This window comes from Chlamydomonas reinhardtii, chromosome 3, assembly GCF_000002595.2.
Source record: "Chlamydomonas reinhardtii strain CC-503 cw92 mt+ chromosome 3, whole genome shotgun sequence".
Taxonomy (NCBI): domain Eukaryota; kingdom Viridiplantae; phylum Chlorophyta; class Chlorophyceae; order Chlamydomonadales; family Chlamydomonadaceae; genus Chlamydomonas; species Chlamydomonas reinhardtii.
Window position 1 is genome coordinate 5,514,243 of NC_057006.1, and position 24,821 is coordinate 5,539,063.

The following is a 24,821-nucleotide window of genomic DNA, read 5'->3' on the forward strand; positions in this document are numbered from 1 at the left end:
ATGGGCTGGCTGGCGTCCATGCTTACAGACTCATACGCAATTTCAAGTCATCTTCGTGAACCCTGTCTCCATCAGCAGGTCCGTCTCGTTTGCAATGCAATTTAACCGTCGCCAGCATGTGTCGTCCATGACCATGCTGTCCCACACGTAAGACCACGGACTGCTTTTCACACCACCCTGAGCCCAGCCCCCCGCAAGCCCGTGTTTTATAAACAGATATAGTACCGTGTCACGTTGCGACATATATACGCGCGATCTCCCAATCCCAGTCAACACCACACACTGTCATGTATCCACCATGGGTGTAGCATGACCGCCCTGTCACTTCCGTTTCATCGTGCTTGCTCGGCACCACGAACACACTGCTCGCCATCCACAAAAGTAGTTTATAAGCACTGGCTGACGAGCCTGTTGCCAAGCTTACCGCCGCACCAACGGTCGACTGTACATAGTTTCATGAATCCGACGCTGTCCATACAGCCGTTGTGGCCGCCGCAGCGCACAAGCCGTCCACGGCCGCCGCCGCTCCTGCCGCGCGACTCACCACCGCGGCAGGGGCTTGCTGTCCGGGGCGCCCTTGCCGGCACCGCCCGCTGCAGAAGGCAAGTTCAGGGCAAGGGGGCCCCGAGGTCAGTGCCGCGTGTGTGCAGGTCTCCAGCCACACCACGACAGTGCACATTCCTCAGGAGCTTTCCACGCAGCGCACACCTCCCTTACGCCACCCCGCACCGCTGTTGCCAGCCTTCTTTCCTCTCTACCACCCCCCGCCCCGCCCCGCCCCGCCCCGCCCCGCCCCGCCCCGCCCCGCCCCCCGCCCCCTCCCTCAAGTTCCCGGGCACTCACTTCCGGCCTTGAGGAACTTGGGCTTGGCCTGGATGCCGCCGCATCGCGGGATGTGCCGCTCCGCCGCCTGCGCGCTGAAGCGGCGGCCGCAGCAGGGGCACTGCACCAGACTGGGGTCGGGCGCGGAGGGTACGTGCGGGATGTTGCGGATGTCCTCGCCGCGGGCCAGGGCCGCAGACACCTTGCGCATCTCAGACATGGCCTGACGCAGCGCGTTGCTCTGCGGGCGGGCGTGTGTGGGGCGGCAGTACAGGTGAGAAGGTGGAGAAGGGAGGTGGAGGGGTTACATTGATGAGAAGGGAGGTGGAGGGGGAGGGGGAGGGGCAGGAAGGAGGGAGGGGGTGGGGTTGTGGAAGGGAAAGGGGGTTGCGTGGCGAGTAGCTGTGCAAGGATGCATTTGGATTGCAGACTGGCCACGCGTATGCTTACCTTGGCCTTCCACGCAGGCTGGTTGCCGCTGCCGCCTCCCCCAGCGCCGCCACCACCCGCGCGGCCGCCGCCGCCTGCCCGCGGGCGCCCTCCAGTTCCCGACGGCGCTGGCCCGGAGGGCGGCGAGGGCCGCGCGGGGGAGGAGGCTGTCAAGGTGCGGGGGTTGACGTATGCCGCAGCATCCGTGCCGCCCACGCGCTTGGCGGCGCTGTTGAAGACCTTGCGCTTGCCAGCGAACACCTGCAAGCCGCACAACAATTTGCATGCATGGAGTCGTGTCGGCAACCCCGGATAGCCAAGCATGTTCAACACCAAAGGCTCTTGGCGCAGCGCCCTGTGACTGCCTCAGGGGCTGTCACACCACCACGAGACCTCCGCCCGCGCTACCGCACCCCCGCATGTCCGCACACCGCCCTCACCTTGGCGCAAACGCGCGAGTGCTTTTCGTACGCCCCCGGCAGGAAGCTGCGCCCGCACGTGCCGCACTGCACGCGCGGCTCCTCCCCCTCGTCGCCGTAGTAGTCACCGCCCCCTCCGCCGCCACCGCCGCCCCCGGCATCGGGCGGCAGCCTGTAGGCCGCTTTGGGCGGCTCCGGCCCCGCGTCACCGTCATCACCGTACCCGCCGCCGCCGCCACCACCACCGCCGCCACCCGCCGAGGATGCGGCTGCGGCGCTGCTGCCGCCCGCGGGTCGTACCGGCTTCATGGGCTTGCTGGGCGTGCACATGCGCTGGTGCTTCACCAAAGCCTCGGGCCTGAACAGGAACAAGCAGGAGGAATGGCTCGGAGGTGAGGGAAGAACGGCAACTGCTCACAAGGTTGCGGGGCCGCTGGGAGACACGCAAAATCAGCTATGCGAAGGGATGGAGGTGCTAGAGTACGGGTCCTGTGTGTCTCAGAACATGGCTCCACCACCCCAGCTCACCTCATCTTGCGGCCGCAGTTGGCACACGGCTCCAGCTCCATACCGCCGCCGTCGTCATACTCGCCCGGCGCGCCGCCGCCGCCGCGGGCGGCGCCACCTCCGCCTCCGCCTCCCCCGCCACCTCCTGCCCCCGCCCCCGGCCGGGCCATGGGCCTGTCCGCTGTGCACGCCTTCATGTGCGACTTGAGCGCCTCAGGCCTGTGGGCGTAATTGTGCGGGTGCGTTCGTGTGCGTGTGTGCGGGTGTCTCAAGGCCTGCTTAAGTGAACATGTTGTCCTTCAATGTTTCAGTCATTACGGTTTGATGCCATCACGGCCTGCCACACGACTACCCGTGTTGCGAAAAGCCGGTGTCCCGCAAACCCCCCTTCAAACCACCTCCGCCTCTCCATCCCCATCATCCCGGCTCCGCACGCGCGCGCACACTCACATACACACACATGTAGCGGGGGTTGCGCGATTTCCGGTTGGTAAGACCGGCGGCTCACCGCAGCAGGTATGCGAGGTAAATTCAGGTAACATCCGTAAACCGTCGCTTTGCTGCATCGCATACACTGTCTTTGCGCAACGTTTTCCTTGTGCTCTTTAACACACATACACACACACGCATGCACACACACAAACATCCCAGCCCCCCCCCCACACACACACATACAAGCCCTCACCTCATGGTCCTGCCGCAGTTGGGGCAGGGGTAGAGCGACACGCCGTTGTAGTAGGCGAACATCTTGGAGTTGAACTCGTCGATGCCGGCCGTGTCGGTGGGCAGAGGCTGGTCCAGCTCGGGCGGCGGCGGCGGCGGCTGCTTGCGCTCCTTGGGCAGCTTGTTCGCCTCCACCTGGGTGCGTGTGTGCGTGTGTGTGAGTGCCGAGCTAGGATTAGCACTTGCTGTGGAGGCGGCAATGGTGGTGCTGGCAAGGGCGAGGAAACGGTGGGCGTGTGCAACTAAGAAAGCTGTGTGACGCCTGCCGGTGGCTCCCCTGCGTACAGCAACGCACCTTGAGCCACTTCTCGTAGCACTGCGGGATGTGGATCTTGAGGCTCTGGCTGCCGAACTGCGATCCGCACAGGTAGCACACGTACGCACGTGGCCGCTCGCCCTCGCGGCGAGCCGGTGTGCCGCCCCCGCTGCCACTGCCTCCTCCTCCTCCTCCGCCGCCGCCGCCGTACCCGCTCTTGGGCCGCGCAGGCGACGCGGCGCCCGGCCGCGCCCCAGGCGGCGGCGCGTGCTTGTTGGGTCCGAGCGGGCCGCCAGGGTTGCTCGGTGTGCACACCTTGGCGTGCCTCTCAAATGCGTCGGGCCTGTGGCCGGCACACACGACATAGCACCAAGTAGCACAGGAACACATTAAGGTAGCTAGAAATTGGGAGTACCGCAGCGGAGGCAGACAGCCCCACACCGGGGCTACCCCTCCCAAGCCGTATGCAGCATTGACGCTCCGTGGGCCCCACCTGAATGTCCGGGCGCAGATGGGGCACCCCACCAGCGACACCTTGTCCCAGTAGCCGTACATGCGCTGCGGAAGGAGCGGAGGACCTCAAATTAAGTAGGGGCACTAAGTATAAAGCAATCATCTCCTGTGATACGGAACATGCGTGTCATACACGATACACGTGCTAGAACCCGGTTCCCAGCCGCGTAGATGTACTGACACCACCATCACCTGCCCAGCCACAGACCACCCTCACACACCTGGTTGAACTCCTCGATGCCCGCCGCGGTAGTGGGCAGCTCGCCGGCCTCGAGCTCAGGCGGCATGGGCGGCAGCGGCCGCTGCTCCTTGCGCGGCTTTTGGCTCTCCACCATGACCCACTTCTTCTGGCACTGCGGGATGTGCTTCATCAGGCTCTGGCTGCCATACTGCTGCCCGCACAGGTAGCACGTGAAGCCGATGGGCCGCTGTCCCTCGCGCCGAGCCGGCAAGCCCGACGGCGACGGTGGCGCGCCGTAGCCCCCGCCTCCACCTCCTCCTCCTCCGCCGCCGCCGCCGTACCCGCTCTTGGGCCGCGCAGGCGACGCGGCGCCCGGCCGCGCCCCAGGCGGCGGCGCGTGCTTGTTGGGTCCGAGCGGGCCGCCGGGGTTGTCCCATGTGCACACCTTCGCGTGCCGCTCAAAGGCGTCAGGCCTGTATGCGGTAATCCGAAGCGCCAGGCAGCACAGCTGTGACGTGACGTGGTGGCCACCGGCCCAGTGAGTTGACAAGCTGTGCGGACGGAGCCGCCGAGCACGTGCTGCCCCAGTGCCAGTCATGCTCTGAGCTGTCCTTGCTTGTTCCCTTGCATGTCAGCTGTGGCGAGCTATAGGCGCAAATGCAAGAGCTGTTCCAAGTTCCCTCCCCCAGAGGCCAGGCCTCTCCAGGCATCTCTCATCTCGTGCTGCCCCCACCTGAACGTCCGGGCGCAGATGGGGCACCCCACCAGCGACACCTTGTCCCAGTAGCCGTACATGCGCTGCGAAGTGGTGTCCGAGAGGGGCAGGGGGTCACGTGGAGCCAATGCAACATTGCAGGTGCTGCTGAGTGCATTCGAAATCGCTGCGCAAGCACGAAAACATCCGCCCGTGTACGTGTGCTCGCCTTCCCCCGCCCGTGTTCATTGAAAGGACGGACATGCCAGGTCAGGATTGCCTGTGCCTGCGCAAGACCGCAGTCTCCTGTCCTCATCCGCTTTCCCTTCCCCACACACCTGGTTGAACTCCTCAATCTCCTGCGTTGTGTACGGCAGCTCGCCGGCCTCCAGCTCAGGCGGCATGGGCGGCAGCGGCCGCTGCTCCTTGCGCGGCTTTTGGCTCTCCACCATGACCCACTTCTTCTGGCACTGCGGGATGTGCTTCATCAGGCTCTGGCTGCCGTACTGCTGCCCGCACAGGTAGCACGTGAAGCCGATGGGCCGCTGTCCCTCGCGCCGGGTCGGCGTCTGCGGCCGCGCGCCGCCGCCGCTGGTCCCGGGACGCATGGTGCTGCTGGCGGCGGCGCGCGCCTCCGGCCTCAGCGCTGATGTGCCACTGCGCAGCACGGAGTCCAGACTGTGGTTGAACTTGGCTGCAGCATACACCGCCTTCACCTGCGGGGCGGCGAGTAAAACGTCGTCAAGCTACTGACCTGGTCGCCAGGTCGGCCCGTCAGTTCTTAGGCAGCACGCGTCCCTACTGCCTCCATGCTGTCGCTTTATTCAACCCACGATGCGATGACAAGTCGGGGCCTATACTTTGGGCTCGGGCAGGCATCCTCTCCCAACCCTGCCTCCGCACCGGCCCAGTGGGCCGCGGCCGGCCTCGCCCCACCTGCGCGAGGCGCTGTGTGAGCGGCACCTTGCCCGCCGGCGCCGTGGCCGCCTCCCAGCCGCCCGAGGTGCTGGGCCGCCGCTGAGTGGTGCCTGCAGCCGCGTGCGTGGCGAGTGAGCGTTGAGGGGTGAGCGTGTAAGTGCCGCTGTCACCAAGTGCAGAAAGGACACACGCCCGCGCGTGCAGGTAAGGCCTGCCTGCCTTTTATCAATATTATCATTAACCATGTTGCGCATACGTTGGAGGTTACGTGCTCCCCCATGTGTTTGGCGCGCCTGCCCTGGTCCTGGCACCCCGCCCGGCTCCTCACCTGCCACCATGCCGCCGGCGCCGCTGTACAGCGGCGCGCCCCCGGAGTTGCTGATGCGCCCGCTCGCCATGCCCCCGCCGCTGCCTGCATACCCGCCCCCGCCCAACTGCTGCATGCCTGCCCCTCCGCGGCCGCTGCTGGGGCGCCCGTATGGGTCCGCGCCGTTCGTGCGGCTATAGCCGGGCCCAGCTCCGGCACCGGCACCCCCAGCGCCTCCATAGCCTCCGGCCCCACCACCGCTGGCGCGGGCGCCCCCGGCCGCGTCGAAGGTGAAGCCCCCACCCCCCGGGTTGCCTATCGACCCCGTCGAGTTGCGCAGCGAGGAGCTGCGGGCCAGGGAGTGCGAGCGTGCCAGGCCTCCGAAGCCATTCCCGAGCGTGACCGTGGAATAGGGGGAGTTTCCGTAGTCCATTGAACCCGCCTGCCCAGGCGCGATGCTCCTGCCGCCTGGGCCTAGATGCTGTAAGGCGTGGCAGAGTGCTCCGCCATCTACATGGACGTCCGCTGGTAGGGCGTCGTCAGAACCCGGCCACTAACTCCCTCGACATGCAAGGATGCGGCACACACCCTTTGCCGCACGAGGAGTAGGCGTAGTGGTAGATATATGTATAGACTGCTGCTCACTCAGCCTAGTGTCCGCGCTTGACCATTAAATCGGTGCAAGGCCAATCGAAGGCGCGAAGCTGGGCGTTCCACTACGTTTGGTGGTATTTATAAATATACGGTTTTTCGAGTATCCTCTTTGCAGCAGGCGGTAAAGCAAAGCAATGGACGGAATGAGCGGCCAGCTAGGTTCCCAATTCACAAGTTCTTGGTGGCTTCGCATGCTCAGTTGCCATGGCATCCCACCAAATAAAATCTGCTTTTTAAAGTGTGGGGGATCAATTGAGCGCACAATTACGTGCTGCGCGTGCACTAGTTCACTTGCAAGCATACAGCCCGCGCAGCACCTTGCTTCTGTACTCATAAGTTGGTCCCTACCGACTTCTAGAAAGAATGCAAATGTCTCATAGGGTCTCGCGGGCAGCGACAGGGCTAGGGTGTCGGCGCTCTGTGGTGGCCGTGCCGGTGGTGGCAGCCCCGCGCCGTATCTGCATTCTCGCGGCCAAGAAGGGCGATAAGGGCGGCAAGGGCGGCAAGGGGGCTAAGAAGTCGGCACTGGCGGACTTGCTGAAGAAGAAGGTGAGGCGCGCTCGCGGCCAGGCACAATGTCGTAGGTGGCGTGTCCAGGGATGCCGCGTGGACGCCACGCCACGGCCCAGCAGCCACACCCCGGTCGCCCCGATCCGTGTACGCGCATAAGGTGGTGTGCTAGCCTAGCATGCAAAGCACTGATCTGGACATGCTGAACACATAGGCGAGCGCCTTGCCATCTGACTCACGGCCGCCCCCGACGGCGCTCCGGCCCCGTAGGAGGAGGCTACCGGCAGCGCCGCCGCCACTGAGGGCGCCAGCAATGCAGTGCCCGCTGACTGCGTGTCTCCAGAGGGGCGAATGCTGGTGAGCATGTGAGGGAGTACATGCGGGAGAAGATGGCTGGGTGGTTGGGGGCATGTGCCCCCGCATGATGTGCCTGGGGCGATTACCAGCATGTAGCCTCCGCTCAGCGCTCTGGTGCAAACACCTGGTACTACACCCTCCACCAGGTGTTCACGCTGGCTGACTCTTACTACCGCCTGACAAAGAAGTGAGTGGCGGCGGAGCTTCCGCTGCTAGGCAACTAGGCCGCTTCGGCTGGGGTTGGGACTCTGTCACTAGACACCCACGCGTGAAGGCGGTTGGCAGATATCTCTCAAAGCATTGTGCCGTGCCAGCGCCGGCTGGGCCTGATAATAGCAAGACCTGGGGCCCTGGGATGGCAACGTTCGATCGCAAGATCCGCAACGCACCTTTCGACAGCTATGCTCCGCGTCGGATTGCCCTCTGCCTTCGCACGCTAGCCGCCTGACCAGAGCCAGGAGCCCAGGACCCAGCCCACACGCCGCTGTCGCTTCGCCTGTGTGCTCGTGTGTTTCCAGGTACCTGCTGGAGGGCGTGGACTTTGAGAAGCTGCCGGCGGCGCTGTTCCGGGCGCCCTTCGCGCTGCTGGCACACAACAAGTTCCAGGTGAGTCCGGTTGCGGGGAGAGGGGAGGGCGTGTGTGGGACAGTACAAGTAGTGTTGCGGCGTGTGCTCGGGAGGGAATAATAGACAGTACAAGGTGTGTTGCGGCGTATGCTTGGGAGGGAATAATGGACTATTGGTGTGGCTTGCCTTAAGGTTATGCACGGAGCTGGCTCCAGCTACCCGCTAAGCGACCACCTGCCCGGCGGGGCCAGGGTGTGGCAATCTACTTGCGCCGTATGCCCTGGATCTTTCCATTGCCACAGGAGGGTGTCAAGGACCCCGTCTATATCTACGGCAACCGGTGAGCGCCACGTGCTGGGCAGGGCGTGCACAGGCGGGTTGTCTGGAGTCGGCAACTTGGCGGGCGAGCATGTGCTTGGGGGCTTGAAGCGTGCGCGCATGGTTTGTAGTCCACCTGCACATCCATCACCTGCTGTTGCTACGGCAGTACACGTGAGCAGCAGCGCCAGGCTCACCTGCCCCACCACCTGTCCCGCACCTCCCGCCCTCATCATCAGCGCGGCTCTGGATCTGTTCGAGAAGAGCTGGGACGACCTGCTGAAGATGCCGTCGCGGCTGTCCGCGCCGGTGGACGAGTCGGCGCAGACGGACCGCGACGGGCTGCTGGAGAAGGCCGCAAAGACCGGTTACGTCACAGGGTATGAGGCCTGGCGCGTGTCATCAACCGGCCGCCGCTTCAAAATCAAGGTGCGCCTGCGGGAAAGGCTGGGTTGGTGCAGGGGTTAGTAAGTTTTTCACGCCAGGAGCCGCGCGGGGCGCCGCCGCGCCGTGTTGTGTGGCACGTGTTTCAGGGACGGGGTCCTCTTGGGCGTCGCTGTGCATTGACGCATGCCGCTGTCGTTGTCGCTGCCTTCGCGTCTGTGTCCGCGACGGCGCGACCCTGCGTGCAGGACGTGACGCTGTTCAACTTGATTGACCGGAGCGGTGAGTCGCGCGGCGGGCCAGGGCGGCGCGGGAGGCAACAATGGATGCCGCTTGTGCGGGCTCGGAGCATCCTGGGAGAGCGGACAGGTCATCACGCGCGCCCGCGTCCGCACACGGCTGCCACCTCTCGTTGCCTCATGTCACACACCTCACGTTCATGCTGCAGGCACCAAGATCGGCCAGGCGGCGGTGTTCAGTCAGTACGAGACCGAGGACGGCGTGGGTGAGTGGGCTGGGCCCTGCGGCTGCATTCATGGCGGGCAAATTTCGCAGGTGTCGACAGCAGTGAGCCCTGCAGGGTTGTGTGTCAGGCTTATGAGGGTATGCCATATGTCATACAGTAGCTGGCGGCGGGACCATTGCCTTCTTTGGCCGCTCTCACCACAGTTCACACCATCAAGGGAAGCGAGCCGGACGTGGAGGAGGAGGCTGCGGCGGCGGGACCAGCCATTCCCACACCCGAGGAGATTGAGGCGGCGGAGGCGGCTGTGGCGGAGCAGGCAGCGCACGTGCGGTCACTCAAGGAGGTGCAGGTGGGGCATCTTGTATGTGTGTTGTGAAGCATGAGGCGAAGGGAAGCACAAAGGCCATGCGAGCGATGCGGTGTCACCTGGTGTGATGACCCTCGCTGTGTGTCATGTACCGTGTTAGGAATGCGTGTACGTGCTTAAATGGACGCGTGTGCCAGTCTACCGCAACTATGCTTTGCATGTCTGATTGAAATGCCCGCCTGTTATTGCATGGGTTTGGCAATTGCAGGGCCTGCAAAACAACGACATCCCAGTCCAGATCGCCGTCATGGAGCTGAAGAAGCGGAAAGAGAAGCTGGCGGCGCTACAGAAGGCGCTGGATGACGCGCTGGCGGCCAGCAAGGCCGCGTTTGATGACGACGACGACGAGTAAAGAATGCGTGTGCGCAATGGGTTGAACAAGTGCCGGCGTGGTGGTTGTGCTGGGTGTGTGTAAAGGATGTGTCAAGGGCTAGAACGAGTGTCACAGTAGATTGCGACATTACAGTAGAGGTGGCGTCAACGGCAGTATTAGGGCAAATGGTTCTGGTCCGTCTGTGGTCTGGCCTGGCCTGGTCCGGCATGTTATAAGCTGACGTGCAGTTGGCGTATGGACGAGCCAGGCCTGGTGTATGTGCAGGGTTGCGCATGTGTAACCTGGTGCCTGATGATTGGGAGAGCAAGAAATGCATCGGCTGCAACAGGGACCTGCTGGCGCAGCTCACGAGGGAAGTCTGCTCTAGACCTGCATAGGCGAGGCATCGATACAGCCCACCCACGCCAGCGGACTGTCACAGTGTCACTGGCCAGCCATGCTGTCCAGCTAACCGGAACATTGGCTCTCTTGCAGTCGCCGCGTTCCCACACAAAGCAACAATGTGTTTGGTCTTCGCCTAGGCCGGAACGGTGCAAATCCCATGGCGAAGCGCCCCAAGCTACCCAGCCCCGCACCCCCTTCCCCGTGCCGCCAAGCTAGTCTTAGGCTACCCCTTTAACCGGCACTAGGCGCAATTAACTTGTCAAATGAGCTCAGGCCGTCCGGCCTCGGATGCCCTCACCACGGATGCCACGGAGGTCGGCTGGACAGTGACAGTCAGCAACTTACACGCCAGGACAGGAGCCCCACGAGGTTTGCAGGCCCCCCGCGAGCCCACTCTCAATCGTCCATATTATGGCATTATTAGAATCAGGCATCTAATGAACCGGTCTATCGGCTCATCCCACAGTTCGAAGCGTTGGGGCTGCCCTAATAACGATGCGGAATGGGACATGCGTACAGATGTGTATATGAATTAAATGCACGAACTAAGCAAGGCCCCATTGCTATAGATTACGAGTCGTCATAAGTGAGTGCTTATGGCCGTGTCTGTGGCATACACACGCCAGACGTCTTTAAAAGGCAGCACGGGTGCGCACGAGCGCCTGGGTGCCCAACTGCCGCACCAATCAACGACCATGATGCTCAGCCTGCTTGATAAAGACGATGGATGGCGCACATCACTCTTCTCCATCCGGCACGCGCTCCCCCGCTCCATGCCTCCGCTGCAGCGTGAGCTTGCACCTATCAACCGGGTGTCAGGGCCACGCGCACACAGAACGAACAGGCAATCGAAGATGCCTCCTCTGCCGCGTCCTGCGGGGCGCCACCTCCATAGAAGCTCCACCCCGCTGCCAAGCAACGCAGGAAGCAAAGGGCTTCTGGGAGGCAGAGCATGGTCAACACGCGCTAATTAAGAATCCCCGCCAAAAAGCACGGGTCTTTGTAATGCATATGGCAATAAAGGAATAACTTGTGCCGGTCCTGATTGTCGGCCTAATGGTTCCGCAGCAGCTGCTCAACAAGCAAGCAACCCACATCGCTGTGACTAAGCCCACCGTGCTAATTTCGCACCCATGTTGTTGTGTGTCCAGGCCAGCCTTCGCAATACCGCGGCAGTAATCGCCATGTCATCATATCCGCCCATGCAACACAATGCACAGTCCATGCGCGCTTGGTCTGTCCCGCGATGTTATGGCATGCGTCACCCTCATGGTTTGTGGACTAACCACGCAATACAGAACAGCTTCAAGTAGCGGTCCGGCCTGGTCCTGGCCCATGCCTCGCGCCCCCCTTCAGCCATTGATTAGCAGCAGAAAGAGGCGGTGGTGGCAAGCGTGCTGTAGTTGGCCTTCTCGCACAGAGCAAAGTTCTTAGACGTGAAGCGCGGCCAAGTGGGCGAGCCGCAGGCGGTGTAGGCAGCGCCGCAGCTGGTGGCGTTGACGCGCGAGGTGCATGACGCCGAGGCCGCGCCGTTCAGCGTGTGGGTGCTGTAGCCATAGACAGTGTAGGACTCTGTGTAGCAAGCGGCATTGGCGACAAGGCAGCGATTGTTTCATGAGGCCATGTTGAACATACGTGGGCCATGTTGTCAAGTCAAATGGATCACGACGCGGCCAACGGGTGCTCCTGGGTCCGGCACATGCTCTGTCCTCCGGCAATGTAGCCCAGCTTACTATGCACCGCCTGCACCGTGACAGGCCCCTGCCCCAGCTCACCCCCTGCGGCCGGGCCCTGGATGGGTGCCCGCTGTCCGTTGACGGACCCCAGCATGCCCGTGGCCGCCAGCAGCATCCCGCCGGTCCCCTCCAGGTACCAGGCGCCGCCCTGCAGCACCAGCACTCCGTCCTTGGTCTCCACGCGCAGCGCAGTGCTGGTGGCGCCGGAGGCCGCGGCGACAGCCGCCCGCGTGACGCCCAGCACCGACATCTTGGCCTGCGCAGTCACAGCCACCTGAGGCGGCAGCTGCATGCCTTGAACCTGTGGGCGTGGGCGGAGAGGGAATGGTGGAACCAGGCCGGAGCATATGCTGCTGCTGCTGCCCGCGGCTTCTCATGTCCCAGGAGTCTTCGCGCACATAACACGGTCCAGAATGGCGAAGTGCCCATGCAGAGGCTTCGCTCGCGTCAACTTGATGTACTCCGTAGTCCCCCAGCCCCAGTAAGCACGCACCACGATGTGGTCGATCTTCAACAGGTCATCGTACGAGACGCCCTCGTACACCGCCATCTTGACGGTGGGCACGGTGGTGGACAGGCGCGTGACGCTGCTGCTGTTGCCGGCGCCGCCGCCGCTGCCGCGCAGCACCAGGCTGCTGTTGGCGACGGAGATGTCCGACATGCCCAGCGAGATGGGCGTGCTGGTGCCCTTCACCACCCACGTGTTGCCGCTCACCTGCGCGCACCGGGACCACCGGAGGCTGCGCGCTGGGACCCATAGGATGGCTCCAACACGTGCAGCAGCCCTTACTGTACGGCTGGGACGTCAGGCACCACCAACCAGGCTACCGTATCGCCACCAGCAGCATGCGTTGAACGCAGACAGCTCACAAGCCCCGCCCTGCCCCTGTACAGGGCGCCCTGTGACCCACTCCGCACCCCCGCACCCTCCCCCGTCTGCCGTGCAGGTTACCTCCGTGTCCTTCTGCGCAAGCATCACCGCCCAAGTGAGCGCAAACAGGGAGCCTAGCAGCAGGACGAAGTAGACGACGAGGCCGAGCAGGAGGCCTCTGTGGGAATCCCAGGTGGCAAGTATACCGTATAGTCACTATGTGGCTGTGCATGCGCCTGCCGTTACTGCGTTCCCACTGGGCTTTGCATGTGTGGATGCTGTAAAGGCATTGCTGTTCCGTGGCTCAACTCCCTAGGGCCTGTGCTTTCATGGGCTGCACTCCGCCCCACTTACAGAAATATTTTGTTTTGGAACTGCTCGCGCACCAGATGGTTGATGACCTCCTCCAGCTCTGGATGAAGCGGGCCGGGTCACGGGGGAGCCGCACTGGTTCATTTGCCAGCCAGTGAGATGCACCTGATGAGGTCGCCCTGCTGGCCAGTGCCTATTAGGGCACCCACAACCCGCACGTGGCGCCTGGAAACCCTAGACTTGGTCCTTTATGTGCTTCTCCACGGCCAACACCAGCTTTTTAGCGCATGCTGCGGATCCCGCATGCCGCAGCGTCGCGTGACCGGCTGCTGCCCGTGGCCGGACCCCGCTGCCAGCGAGCTGCGGACGCGTGGGGAGTCCAGCGGCGCACCCTGGCCGCGCAGCGCACCTCTGCCCAATGCACCAAGCCGCCTGGTCACGGGCCCATGCATCAGGGACCCTGAAGCACGCCTTCCCCAGCACCGACAGGGACTCGCCTGGCGCACGTGCGAGAAATGTCGCTTGATGCGCGCTCACCTGGTCGCGTGATTTTCTGGTCACCGTCCTTATCATACTGCTTTAGCACCTCCCTCAGCTTGGTATTGACCTCTGCATTGCAGGGCACGACCGGCCGGTCCATGTGCGTGTGTATCAGCGGATGTGGTCACACTCTGGCCAGCATTGCCCAAGAGCACTAGCCCACGTAAGACTTGAACGCAATAACGAGGCCCAGCACACTGGGAACACTACGCGTGCCGGTCAGCGTTCGAGTTCGTGAAGGGCCCAGCCCAAGCCCAGCTCGGTCGCTAATCGGGAGACAGGTCTTACTGGACATCCGGATATGGCTGCGGTTGCTGCCTCCAGAAGTCCGCTCTTTCTCCATGTTTTGCGAGTTTGGCGTCGCTTCTACTGCTGCTGACATTCCTCAGTACCTCCTAACCTAGCGTCCTTGCTTGAAATGGTTGATTCGGCTTCGCAGAGCTCTGGTTGCTGGAACCAGCACTCTAAAGGGCTCTAATGGCAGCGAGCCGCTCGTGGCGCAGATTCACTCCTCGTAGCTTCAGGATTACGCTAAACGAAGACAGCGTGAGGTCCTTGGTTGGCTTACAGAAACTGAGAAGCGGTCAGAAGCGTGGACTGACAGTACTGTTTTTTTGATACTTCCAAAGTATAAGTCGCCGGGTAAGAAATGTAATGAGCACCACTCTTCCGCAATTGTATACCACACATGTGTTCAAACTGGACTGGGTGGCAAATTGCCAAAACTTCCAATCTCTGCATGCCCCGCTGCCTTCTCTGTTGCTCAGCCCATGAAGGGCATCACTAGACCTTCAACAGACTGATGCAGCAGAAAGCGCAGGCAGCGTGGCTTTTGGAGTCCCAGCAACTCAGCATCAAGGACGTCGTTCTCACCGCCCGTTCACCGCCCTCCACCGGCCCTGGCCTCGATAAGTCCCCCGCAGAATTTACAAAAAGCTCTGAGCACGGGCAAGCTGCAAACACACTTTTTACGCTTACGGCACGCGGCTAGGGTTGATCTTAGGCCAGCCACATGATGCCACGCATGATGCCGAGCTCACTCCCTCGCTCGACCCGCGCTCTGGCCAACATGACCGCTGGGCCAGCAGCACCCAAGCAGCCCCTGTACCCAACCGTCATGAGCACCGTTGCCTGAGTGGCTGGGTCCGACATCACGTGCCCAATCGCTGAGCCCAGCGCCTTCGTAGTTCGCATTACATGCACACATGCTGCCGAGTCCACACTGCCCTGCCGAATCCACGCTACTACCCAGTTCAGTCTGTACTACCCTGCCCAGTCCACTTTCTGCCCACCGTCACCCACATGCGCCGTGTTCTGTACACGCCATATCATTGCGAACATATCCACTGGAAGCTGTCGTCTCTCAAAAAGCCTGCTGACTCCAAGCTTAGGCCCAACAACACTCCCCCACTCAGTCCTCGTTTGGCGCACACATCTCCCCAAACTTTGCCATTCCCTGCGCACCGTTGCGACAAGGACACATCGGTGATAACGGACATTTCTGCAGCTGTGAAAGGAGGACACCCAGCCACACCTGTCGGTTACCCACTTGTCGACTACCGTCTTCCCACACGGCATCCAAAGACCACCCGGAACGGGCCCTACCTCTCGGGCACCTGCCGACACGGCAGCCTGTCTGCACTGCAGGCCACGTTTAGTGGCGCCCTTCACACTGCCCGCCGCCCCTGCCACCCCCTGCTGCGGCGTTGGCGGATTCGAAGATGCCGTGCTGCCGCTGCACGATGACCTGCTGCCCAAAGTTGCTGCAGCCCAGAGCTGCCGCCGCGGTGTTGGCTAGATGCACGCATGCTTGCGGCGGCCTTGCCATCTCCCCGGCAGCCTGACGATCGAACGCACCGCGCCGCCGCGGCTCCCTACTTGGCCAGAGCCCATGGCCATCGCCGCGGACGCACCGCCAACCACCGCTCCAGCGTCTTCTGTGCGCCGCTCGCTGTGCCCCTGATGTGACGAAGCCGCGCCTGCCTCCGCGCCACGGTGGCGCTTGGGGGCTGGCTGCTCTATCCGCCCGCGTGAGCCGGCGGCGCCTGCATGGCTGCGCGGCGCTGCCTGCACCTCCTCCGCACCTTCCTCCGCTGCCAACCCCTCACCCTCCTCACCCTCCTCGTCCTTGTCCTCCTCCTCGTCCTCGCCGCCCTCTTCCTCGGGCTCCTGCTCCGGCTGCTGTCCGTGCTTGGCCCTCAGCGTGCGCTGCTTGTGCTGCTCCAGGTCGTCCCCCGTGAACAGCGGGTAGCGCTTGCCCGGCAGCAGGAACCAGCCGAAGATCTGTTCGCAGGGCGGTACGCGTTAGAAAGCAGGCGCACCAGCAGGACAAGGCGAGTGGGGTGGGGGGCTGGCGGTGGAAGCAGGGGCTCAAGCTGTGGTGTGGTCCCACAAAGCATTCGATGGTGTGTGGCGCCGGCATCCTGGCGGGGGCCCCTGGGTCAACAGGTCATCGGGCCATGCGAAAGTAGCGGGCATCCCAGTTCGTGTGCCATACACAGTAGCGTCGCCCCCCTTGTCGCACTCACCGAGTACCGCGGCCGGTCGGTGGTGAGCGCAGTGACGGCGTGATAGCGCGGCACCTTGAACGCCACCACACTGTTCCACTGCGGCACGTAGCGCCGGCCGGAGGGCCCTGCGGCGGTATCCTCCAGGTCCACCAGCACTAGCGAGGGCAGGAGGGCGAGGTGAGCAGGCGGAACAGGCGTTTCAGCACTGTCCAATCATAATCGATCCACGCCTGTGGCAGCCCACACGGCCGCACACCTCCCATGCATAGCCCTCGCACGCGCTGCACCACAGCCCAGCTCCATGCCCTCCTTCCCGCAGTCCTGATCCCCAGTTCTCACCGCCGCCGTACTCCTCCTTCCAGTCCTTTGTGAGGTAGTAAATGACTGCCAGGTCGCGCGAGGTGGTGATGATGCGTCCGCTGTCCAGACGCACCTGCGTGTACGCCCGGTCGTCGTGCGGCGCGATGTGGTCGCGCTTGCAGTACCTACGGCGGCGGCGGCGGGTAACACAGGCGGGTGAGCGTACGGGGGCCATCAGCCGGGGCAGGGTGAGGTATCTGGTATTGATGATGAGTGGAAGGGGGCGGTGCTCACTTGGCGGCGGAGAAGGCGTGCAATGCTTCCGGCCGGACCAACGTGAAAAGGCGGATGACTGCATCCAGCCCGTTAGCCTGCTTGACGGAGGAGAAGGAGTGCGAGATGTTGTTTTGCCGGTAGTCCTCTGCGGACAGGGACCAGACGGCACGCAACACGTTAGATGCCAACGGCGGCCATGTGCCGCCCCAGTGGCAGCGGAAGACACACAGCTGCATCCAGTCCGTGGCAATGGCTGCGGCAGGGGTGAGCGGCCAGCACGGCGTCCCGACCAACTTGCCTCTCGCGGCGGTTTCATTCCACTTGGAGTCTGGTATTGATTTGAGGACAGTCAGAATGCCCTCAGCGACAAACTCCGGCAGAAAACTTGAGATACGGGCAAGCCCACCGGCTTCAATGACTGTCGCTTCAACATCGTGCTTAAAAATGCATTCGCTCGCCGCCTCGTAGTCATCTATCCATTCCTGCCATGTCTGTTTTCGTCCAGCATGTGCGCCCCGAGCACCAGGCTTTCCACCGCCGCGACCCATGCCCGCCGACTTCTCTAGTTTACACCTTTGGCTGGAGGCGTTTGCGCACAGAGATGCACATTTATGCGTGCGCGACAGTCCGAAACGCTTAACGGATTTGGGGGCAATCCGGCGATGTGCCTGGCAAGAATGGCTTGACACCGGCACGGTATTGCCGTACCGGCACGGGGTTGGATGGGTGAGTGGGCAGAGGCCTGCTCCTTCCAAATAGCGGGATTCGGCCTGCTCCTGCCAAAGAAACCGCAATACTACGAGAAAATACGCCGATGTTCCCCAAGCGTGGGGGACTCCCGGGACACCTGTTCGGCGTCGGGAAAGCCCCCTCTCGTGAGCCCCCTCTTGTAATGTCATTCATGCGTGGTCACACGTCGGTTCACACGTTACTTCGCCCCGCTTCACCACCAGCCTCTCGAGATCTTCACCATATCCACGATGCCGTTTTACTAACCCCGCGCGGCATGCATACATACATGCAAGGCCGTCCGCAACCAATGGCTAGTAACTAACTTGCGATTAGCGTGTGCCTACCTAATTGCGTGCTTCCGGAGCGCAGACCCGCAAACAGTTTAGCACATTCCCCCGACAGTATTCTGCCTCCTGCGTGGCACTGCCATGATCGAGACCTTCACTCACGCGACCTCTACGTCACGCTATTGCAGGACGCAGCTGTTTACACCCTATCGCAAGACGCAGCCGTTTACACCGCTTACTGATCTAACCGACGGACCACCCCGCTCACCCCGCTGCAGGTCACTGCTCACCCCGTTCGAGTCACAAACTGCGCTCAAGAGCCCCCCGCCGCAACTGCCCCCCGAACAACCCGCCACACGCCCCCAGCACCTCGCCGCTCACCGCCGCAGCCGCCCGACGTGCTGCTACAAACCCCGCGGGGCGAAGAAGCCGCCCCACATGCCGCCCCGCCCCTGCGCCCGCCGCGCCTGCTCCTCATGGATCAGATCTTCCAGCTTGTCCACGCGGTGCAGCAGCTGGCCGATCAGCTCTTGCTGCTCCAGGTTCTCAACACGAAGCCGCTGCGAGAACGGCATTGCAAGCATCAGGCAAGCAGGGCGAAATAAGGAACGGCATGCCTGTATGCGACGTGCTATGATGCACTAGGTGGTGCTTTGTGAAGCAGACAATCGAGGTGCCTTGTTGGGGGTGAGCAGCAACAGGCACCAAGGAAGCCGGCGGGCGTGCAGCAGTGCACCAGCACGACGTACCTCGCGCTCTTTAGCGGCCTGGTCAAGGATTGCAAGTCGTTCCAACTCCTCTTTGTGCTTCTTCTCAATTTCTTTCCGCCGGTTGCGGTCGTACTCGAACGTAACAATTAGGATGCCCACCTGTCATTAGGTGATGCAACACGGCGTCAGAGCCCCCCCACAGCATCAGCAATCACACCAAGGGTCCACCATAGAACCGTTGCCCAACCTTGGCTCGCCATCTTTCTCACCCTGCCCTTCGGCGCGCCCACCGCGCCGCGGTGCGCACGGCGCTCAAACCGCACCCCAACCCATGAAGCCCTTCAAGCCCCCAGGCCTCCCCATCATGTGTATTGCCAGCCAGCAGCGACCCCGCAGGCTCTCTCACCGCAAACACGAAGCCCTCCGATGCGATTTTGCTTGCCAGCTCCACACTCTTTTCCTCCGTCATGGCGCCCACGAACGCCTTGCCGGAGCGGCCCTCCGCGCCGCGCGTGATGTACACCTCCCACCGATGCATAACCTGCAACGTGTGGCCACCGTGCGTGCTGACGGGCTTCAAACAGTGCGGGGGCTCTGCGTGTCCGGGGCACCACGAAGCACACGGCTCCCCAGCAAGGCTTGGGCCACTCCGCCGGCAGCAGAACCAGTTTAGTGTACGGTTCACTGCGGCGGATGCCACCTGCCGCACCCACCTGCGCTGTCGAGATGATGTACTTGCGCGCCACCGGATGGTTCAGGGCCCACTTCTCAAACCGGGCGCCCAGGGGCTTGGCCATCTGTGTGGGCCGTCCACGGGAGCGATGCGGAAGGGGGACGTGGTGAGGGGTCAGCTACAGCCGCCCAGAGCGCTGCACTAGTTATGGCAAGACACCGTGCTGTGTCCCCGGCTTCCTGATCGCGACACGCACTGCCACGCATATGCACCACGTGCTTCATTGTCATAGTCTGTCGATCCAAGCGCCGTTTACGTCCTTTTCCCTGAGAGCAGGTAGGGGGACTCGCACCGCGTCACCCAACTGCCGCCAGCTCGGGACCCGCACCTGCTTAAGCAGCAGCGCGCCCATCTTGAACACGAGGGCCGCCATGGCTAACGACTATTAGACTATTAGCGCTCCTCTAGCGCCCAGCGCCGGCCTCAGTCGCTCGTCAGCAAGCGCGGGGAGAACCTGATTGGGCGCTGCGCCCTCGCGCCGATGCCGCTTCGCCGATTGAATGGAGCTTGCACAGTGGCTGCAATGTTCACGTGTTATGGATGTAGGAGGCAGGGTCAAGACGAGTACAACGCGAACTCTTCCGCCACGCGTGTTCTAATAGATTTGGGAAATACCCCTGAATCTGCCGGCATGGGTGGTTCTAATATCTCAACTAGACCGTGTTTTGCTAGGGGCTAGCGCTGGGCCCAAGAATGGAATGTGCAATCGAGCTGTGTCAACCCCTCTCAATAGCAAAGTCTCGGCATATGCGTGGCTCATTAAGTGCAAACTTAGCTATGCATTCCTTGTTTTGACTGCGAGCTCATCACGAAGCTCGCTGCAGCTGCCCGCGTTTCGGACTGTTCGTTGACGGAAGAACCTAGTTCGCAATCAAAATGCGACCAAAACAACAAGTATGTTATTGTGCAGCAGCTTCCCAGGCCGAGGCCCTAAAACCGACCGTGGTTCTGCCGCTGCACAGGCTCAGGTCACCGCCGCGGAGGACACCGCGTCGGAGCCGGAGCCGGAGCCCAAGCCCGTGGATCGAGTAGGAGGGGGAACGCATGGGACTGGTGTGACGTTGGCCATGCTTGTAGGAAGTTGGGGACCCCGATGCCCGCCGTGTCCATCCCGCTCGCAGAAGTCGAGGCTCAGGTCCTTCCGCGTACGCACCATCTCCTCGGTCTTGCTCATCGGCGGGTTCATCGGCATCATTTGGGCGGGTCATGTGCCGCTTATGTTCTTCATCCTGCTACTCCAGGCATGTCACGCACCCGGGCGTGTGTCTGTGCGTGCGTTGGGATTTGACCGCCAGGACGGCAGGCCAGCGAAGCGTTTGTCTGTCGGCAGGGCCCCCCTTGGAACCTTGCCTGGGGGCTACACGCCGCAGCAGCTGATGGCAGCATCCGCATAACCTCTACGGCTCGCTGCCACGGACCGCCAAGCGCTGCCTTGCGCACGCCCACCACCAAACGCGCCACCCCTGTATGTGCTGCACATGCACATACCCGCACCTCCAGCGCGCCCCCGGACTGAGGAGTTCGTGGGTCAAGCAAACTTGAACCCGTGTACCGTGAACATCCATGCTCATGCCCACCTTCACACGCACATGCACGTGCACCTCCCGCAGTTCCTGGTGGCCCGGGAGCTCTTCCGCATCGCCTACATAGCGGAGAAGTCCAAACGCAGCCTGCCGCTGCTGCGCACACAGCAGTGGTACTTCTTCTTCACGGCAGTGTTCTGGCTCTACCTCCGGTGCGTGTGCGCTGGGCAGGAGGAGGAGCGGGAGGGGAGGAGGAGGAGGAAGGGGAGGAGGAGGAGCGAAAGGCGCCGGGAATGGCGAGGGCCGGAGGTCCGTTGGGGGCTGGCACGGTAACGCAGCATTTTGGTGAAGCATGTCACACCACACCGCGCTGAGCCTCAGCATGCACACCCGGTCCCCTATCCTTGGGCCTGGAAAACACTAACCCACTTTCGCCTGTACCTCCGCCTCCGAACCCTCCCAGGTTCATCAAGAACAACTTGCTAGTGGAAGTGACCAGCGACATGACCCTGGCTCGCCTGTTTGTGTGGGCGGTGAAGCACCACAGCCTCATCAGCTACTCGCTCTACATGGCGGGTGCGTGCGCGGGGCTGTTGTGGGCGTGGGGGCGCGGAGCTGGGGGGCAGCCAGGCTTGCGTGGGGTGCCGTGTGGGAGTAGGGTGGGGTCTGGGTGGTGCGTGTGTGCGGAGGGGATGTGGAGTAGGGGTCCTAGGGGCCCTGGGGGTAGTTAACTCCAAGCCTCTGGTAACTGAGACCTGGAAGGTGGGCAGCGGGCGTTGCGGAGCAGCACCTGCGGCTGAGGGGGAAGGAGCTGGCCGGGCTAGGCGGACGCTTTTGTGACCTTTGCTGTGGAGTGTTTGGGCAGCTGAAACGGTACAGCCGTACACAGACGCCCTGCTATAGCTGGAACACTGGAATTTTACCGCATTGGCCGGTCTGCAGCAACGCTCCATGTCTTCACGCCGAGCACGGCCAAACCGCAACGCTGCACGCAGGCTTTGTGGGCTTTGTGCTGAGCCTGAAGAAAGGTCTGTACCTGCACCAGTTCGCGCACTACGCCTGGACGCACATGATCATTCTCATCACCACTGTGCCCACGTGAGCGCGCGAGCTGCGGCGGCGGCCTGCCGCACCAGGCTCTTTGGGAGGGGTGCAGCGGCAGGGAACTGAAGCATGGGGCATAGCGCTGGGCTGGGCATTCAACTCAGGGCGGCGGAGCGTGGACCAGCGGGAGCAATGGCGCAGTGCGGAATCACAGTCGGTCGCGGGGCTGTGTACAGTACTGTTGCCAAGTGCCGAAGCACGCCCCCGGCTGGGCGGGTTCAAGCGTTGCTTCTGCGGCCTCGTGCCCTCGCCCGACGCCCTCCTTCCCTGGCCTGGCCACCGCCCACCGCAGCTCCTTCTTCGTGTCCAACGTCTTCTCCGGCATCCTGTGGTACGTGCTGCCCGCCTTCCTCATCGTGGCCAATGACATCTGCGCCTACCTGGCTGGTGGGTGGCGCATCGGGCTGCAGGAGGAGGAGGGGGAGGAGCAGGGGAAGGGGGGGCAGGGGGGGGGCTGGGGGACATGTGCCGGGACATGGATGATTCGCTCGGGGGGGGCGGGGGGCTGGGGGACATGTCGTGGGGACATGTGCCGGAGCCCAGCAGTCAGGCCCGCGCAGGCTGGAGTGGGAAGGAACAGGAGGTCGCGGTGGGCCGGCTGGCCAGCAGGCAGGCGGCAGCTCGGGTTCCTGAGGACTCGGCCCAGACGGGGCACGCTGAGTCTGGGCAGCCCACGCGGATCGCCCACGACCGCGCATGAAACACTCATGGGGTGCAATCATGCCCGAGTGAACGCAATCTCCTTCCCCGAACTCCCTGCCCTTCTCCCTTGATCCCCTCGCGCATCAGGCTTCTTCTTCGGCCGCACGCCGCTGATCAAGCTGTCCCCCAAGAAGACCTGGGAGGGCTTCGTCGGCGGCTTCCTGGGCACACTGGTCATCGCCTTCTACCTGTCCGCCTACATGTCCAAGTACAAGTGGATGACCTGCCCGCGCAAGGTGCGGGTGCGCAGCGGCCGCCAGGCGCCTGCACGGACATCGCCGGAGCGCCGACACCGACACCATTTAGGGCTGCCCGGGCACACGGGCTGTTGGGCAGCTGTTGCCTGCTAGACCTGGTGGAGGCTTCCTCGCTACTGGCTTGGTGACGCCCCGTTCCTGCGCCCGCGCCCGGCTCCGTATGTTACTGAGCCACTCCTTCCTCCCCCCATGTCCCCCTCCCTCCCCCCTCCCCGCCTGCCCCCCTCCCTCCCCCCTTCCAGGACCTCACCGTGTTCAAGGGCCTGGACTGCACCCCCGACGACGTCTTCATCCCCGCCACCTACACCCTGGCCGACGTGAACGACCTGCTGCCGCCCGCCGCCGCCGAGTACCTGCGCCTGGCCGCCGACCGCCTGCCGGTGCCGCCGGCGCTGAAGGCCGCCGCCGCCGACTTCACCTTCACGGTGGCGCCCATCCAGCTGCACGCGCTGTCGCTGGCGGCGTTCGCGTCCATCGCGGCGCCCTTTGGTGGGTGGCAGGTCGGGGGCGATTGGGAACGTTGGTTACGGTAGTAAAGAAGGGGGGTGCGGTGATTGGAGTGCCTACAAAGCCGTTGGGAGGCGGGTGCGTGCACGCGTGCAGTTGTGACGTGGCCCATGGCACACGTGGGCATTATCAGGGCGCGTGTGGAGCCGGACGGTGTGCGTGTCCTGGTATAAGTTGCTCGGACCTAAGTGCATTGCTGTGGGCCCCGCAGGCGGCTTCTTTGCCAGCGGCTTCAAGCGCGCCTTCCACATGAAGGACTTTGGCGACACGATCCCCGGGCACGGCGGCGTCACCGACCGCTTTGACTGCCAGGTGCGTGTGCCCGCGTGTGTTGGCAGGAGCGGTGTTGGGCAGGAGCAGGAGAGGCTGCTGCAGAAACGGATGCCTGGCGCAGAGCATCCGCCTACAACCGAACCGCCAATGACACCACACACACGCCCACCCTCTACACGTACACACTCTCAAAACGCCTGGTATGCACACCCGCCACACACCGTACATGCGCAGATCGTGATGGCCGTCTTCGCCTACACTTACTACTGGTCCTACATCTCCAAGCCGGAGGTGACGCTGGGTGACGTGCTCAACTCCGCCACCAAGCTCAACGACCACGACCAGATCCTGCTGGTGGGCAAGATGGCCAACCTGCTGGCGGCGGAGGGGCTCATACCGGGTGAGGCGCAGCGGCAGCAGGCCGGCACCGTGGCCGCCGAGGGAGGGGTGCTGGGACCGTATGGGCCGAGTGATGTGGGGTTTTTTTAAACTCTGAACCAATTTCGTAAGGAAACAGTCGCGCTGCAAGGAGAAACTGCAGCCGCATATGCGAGCTTCTGTACATAACCAGTGGTGGGGGCGTGCACGCCCCAGTCGATAGCTGCACATTGCTGCGCCTTGCCATACCGGTACTTCAAGCGCCGCTCCCTCGTGTCCGCCGCTGTTTGGCGTCGCCTCCGCCGCCCACACAGGGAGCATCGTGGATGCTCTGCGGAAGCACCTGGGCAACCGCTTCACCTGGGAGGTGCCTGACAGCTGAGCGACAGTTGGACACGGACACCCGGCTAGCAGTAGCCGCAGCAGTAGCAGCAGCAATGTAGGGTAGGCTGGATGGCGGCTGCAGCTGGCGGTCGACGACTGGCTGGTAGCTGAGCCAGGTTTGGGCATGGAAGTCCTACAAGGACTTGTTGCGTGTGGTGTTGCAAGAAGCAAGTCAGGTACTATAGATGGACGCAGTGCGTCTGTGGGGGAACGAACGGGCTTCTGGAATGCTTCCGAACCGTGCTGGGCGCGGTGGCTATGGTAGACAATGCGCTTGCTTTGGGGACGGGTGGTCACGAGTTTTGGCTTGATAGGCATCAGGTATGATGGTAGGTCTTAAATACGAGTCAACCGTTTGGGACAGGTTGGGACTTTGATGCCGCACGGGTGTTTCCAGCGCCAGCTCTTGCCGTATATCGAGTTCTCTGGGCGTGCGCAATGACCAGGTTGACGGTGTAGTGCTGTCAGCTGTGGTTCTAAAGGGTGCGAGAGTGGAAGCGTGCGAAGCGTACGACGATACAAGGCAGGTCTGTGATACCGAGCGGCACCTTCCCAACTTGTAACTCTACATGGCCG

At 62.9% G+C, this 24,821-nt stretch overlaps 6 protein-coding genes across 6 annotated transcripts; 2 read left to right on the top strand and 4 right to left on the bottom strand.

Annotated features, from left to right (window-relative positions):
- Positions 1-20: 20 nt before the first annotated feature.
- Positions 21-6,498, bottom strand: CHLRE_03g185950v5 (uncharacterized protein). Its single transcript, XM_001691949.3, has 13 exons — positions 5,791-6,498; positions 5,481-5,572; positions 4,883-5,260; positions 4,584-4,648; positions 3,891-4,323; positions 3,650-3,714; positions 3,196-3,499; positions 2,863-3,035; positions 2,199-2,396; positions 1,692-2,028; positions 1,273-1,512; positions 844-1,063; positions 21-593 (listed from the first exon to the last, which is right to left on the bottom strand). The coding sequence occupies exons 1-13, from the start codon at positions 6,200-6,202 to the stop codon at positions 541-543; spliced, it is 2,970 nt and encodes a 989-aa protein (XP_001692001.2). The 5' UTR covers positions 6,203-6,498; the 3' UTR covers positions 21-540.
- A 140-nt stretch (positions 6,499-6,638) lies between these two features.
- CHLRE_03g186000v5 (uncharacterized protein) lies at positions 6,639-10,018 on the top strand. The gene is made up of 10 exons (XM_001691785.2): positions 6,639-6,972; positions 7,204-7,290; positions 7,437-7,477; positions 7,809-7,896; positions 8,160-8,197; positions 8,415-8,604; positions 8,808-8,841; positions 9,008-9,064; positions 9,229-9,374; positions 9,601-10,018. Exons 1-10 carry the CDS (start codon positions 6,787-6,789, stop codon positions 9,742-9,744), a joined length of 1,011 nt encoding a protein of 336 aa, XP_001691837.2. The 5' UTR covers positions 6,639-6,786; the 3' UTR covers positions 9,745-10,018.
- Positions 10,019-10,102: 84 nt separating this feature from the next.
- CHLRE_03g186050v5 (uncharacterized protein) lies at positions 10,103-14,358 on the bottom strand. The gene is made up of 7 exons (XM_001691950.2): positions 13,858-14,358; positions 13,567-13,638; positions 13,072-13,129; positions 12,799-12,895; positions 12,340-12,561; positions 11,886-12,147; positions 10,103-11,682 (listed from the first exon to the last, which is right to left on the bottom strand). Exons 1-7 carry the CDS (start codon positions 13,949-13,951, stop codon positions 11,474-11,476), a joined length of 1,014 nt encoding a protein of 337 aa, XP_001692002.2. The 5' UTR covers positions 13,952-14,358; the 3' UTR covers positions 10,103-11,473.
- A 125-nt stretch (positions 14,359-14,483) lies between these two features.
- CHLRE_03g186100v5 (uncharacterized protein) lies at positions 14,484-17,228 on the bottom strand. Its single transcript, XM_043061108.1, has 5 exons — positions 16,954-17,228; positions 16,674-16,800; positions 16,419-16,564; positions 16,098-16,234; positions 14,484-15,852 (listed from the first exon to the last, which is right to left on the bottom strand). The coding sequence occupies exons 1-5, from the start codon at positions 17,201-17,203 to the stop codon at positions 15,364-15,366; spliced, it is 1,149 nt and encodes a 382-aa protein (XP_042926237.1). The 5' UTR covers positions 17,204-17,228; the 3' UTR covers positions 14,484-15,363.
- Positions 17,229-17,282: 54 nt separating this feature from the next.
- On the bottom strand, positions 17,283-19,768 carry CHLRE_03g186150v5 (uncharacterized protein). Its single transcript, XM_043061109.1, has 5 exons — positions 19,446-19,768; positions 19,098-19,181; positions 18,791-18,925; positions 18,424-18,543; positions 17,283-18,234 (listed from the first exon to the last, which is right to left on the bottom strand). The coding sequence occupies exons 1-5, from the start codon at positions 19,488-19,490 to the stop codon at positions 18,079-18,081; spliced, it is 540 nt and encodes a 179-aa protein (XP_042926238.1). The 5' UTR covers positions 19,491-19,768; the 3' UTR covers positions 17,283-18,078.
- A 110-nt stretch (positions 19,769-19,878) lies between these two features.
- CHLRE_03g186200v5 (uncharacterized protein) lies at positions 19,879-24,820 on the top strand. The gene is made up of 12 exons (XM_043061110.1): positions 19,879-20,011; positions 20,080-20,145; positions 20,239-20,358; positions 20,728-20,852; positions 21,104-21,216; positions 21,636-21,738; positions 22,037-22,131; positions 22,534-22,682; positions 22,946-23,192; positions 23,422-23,522; positions 23,718-23,883; positions 24,176-24,820. The coding sequence occupies exons 1-12, from the start codon at positions 19,994-19,996 to the stop codon at positions 24,241-24,243; spliced, it is 1,371 nt and encodes a 456-aa protein (XP_042926239.1). The 5' UTR covers positions 19,879-19,993; the 3' UTR covers positions 24,244-24,820.
- The last annotated feature ends 1 nt before the right edge of the window (position 24,821 follows it).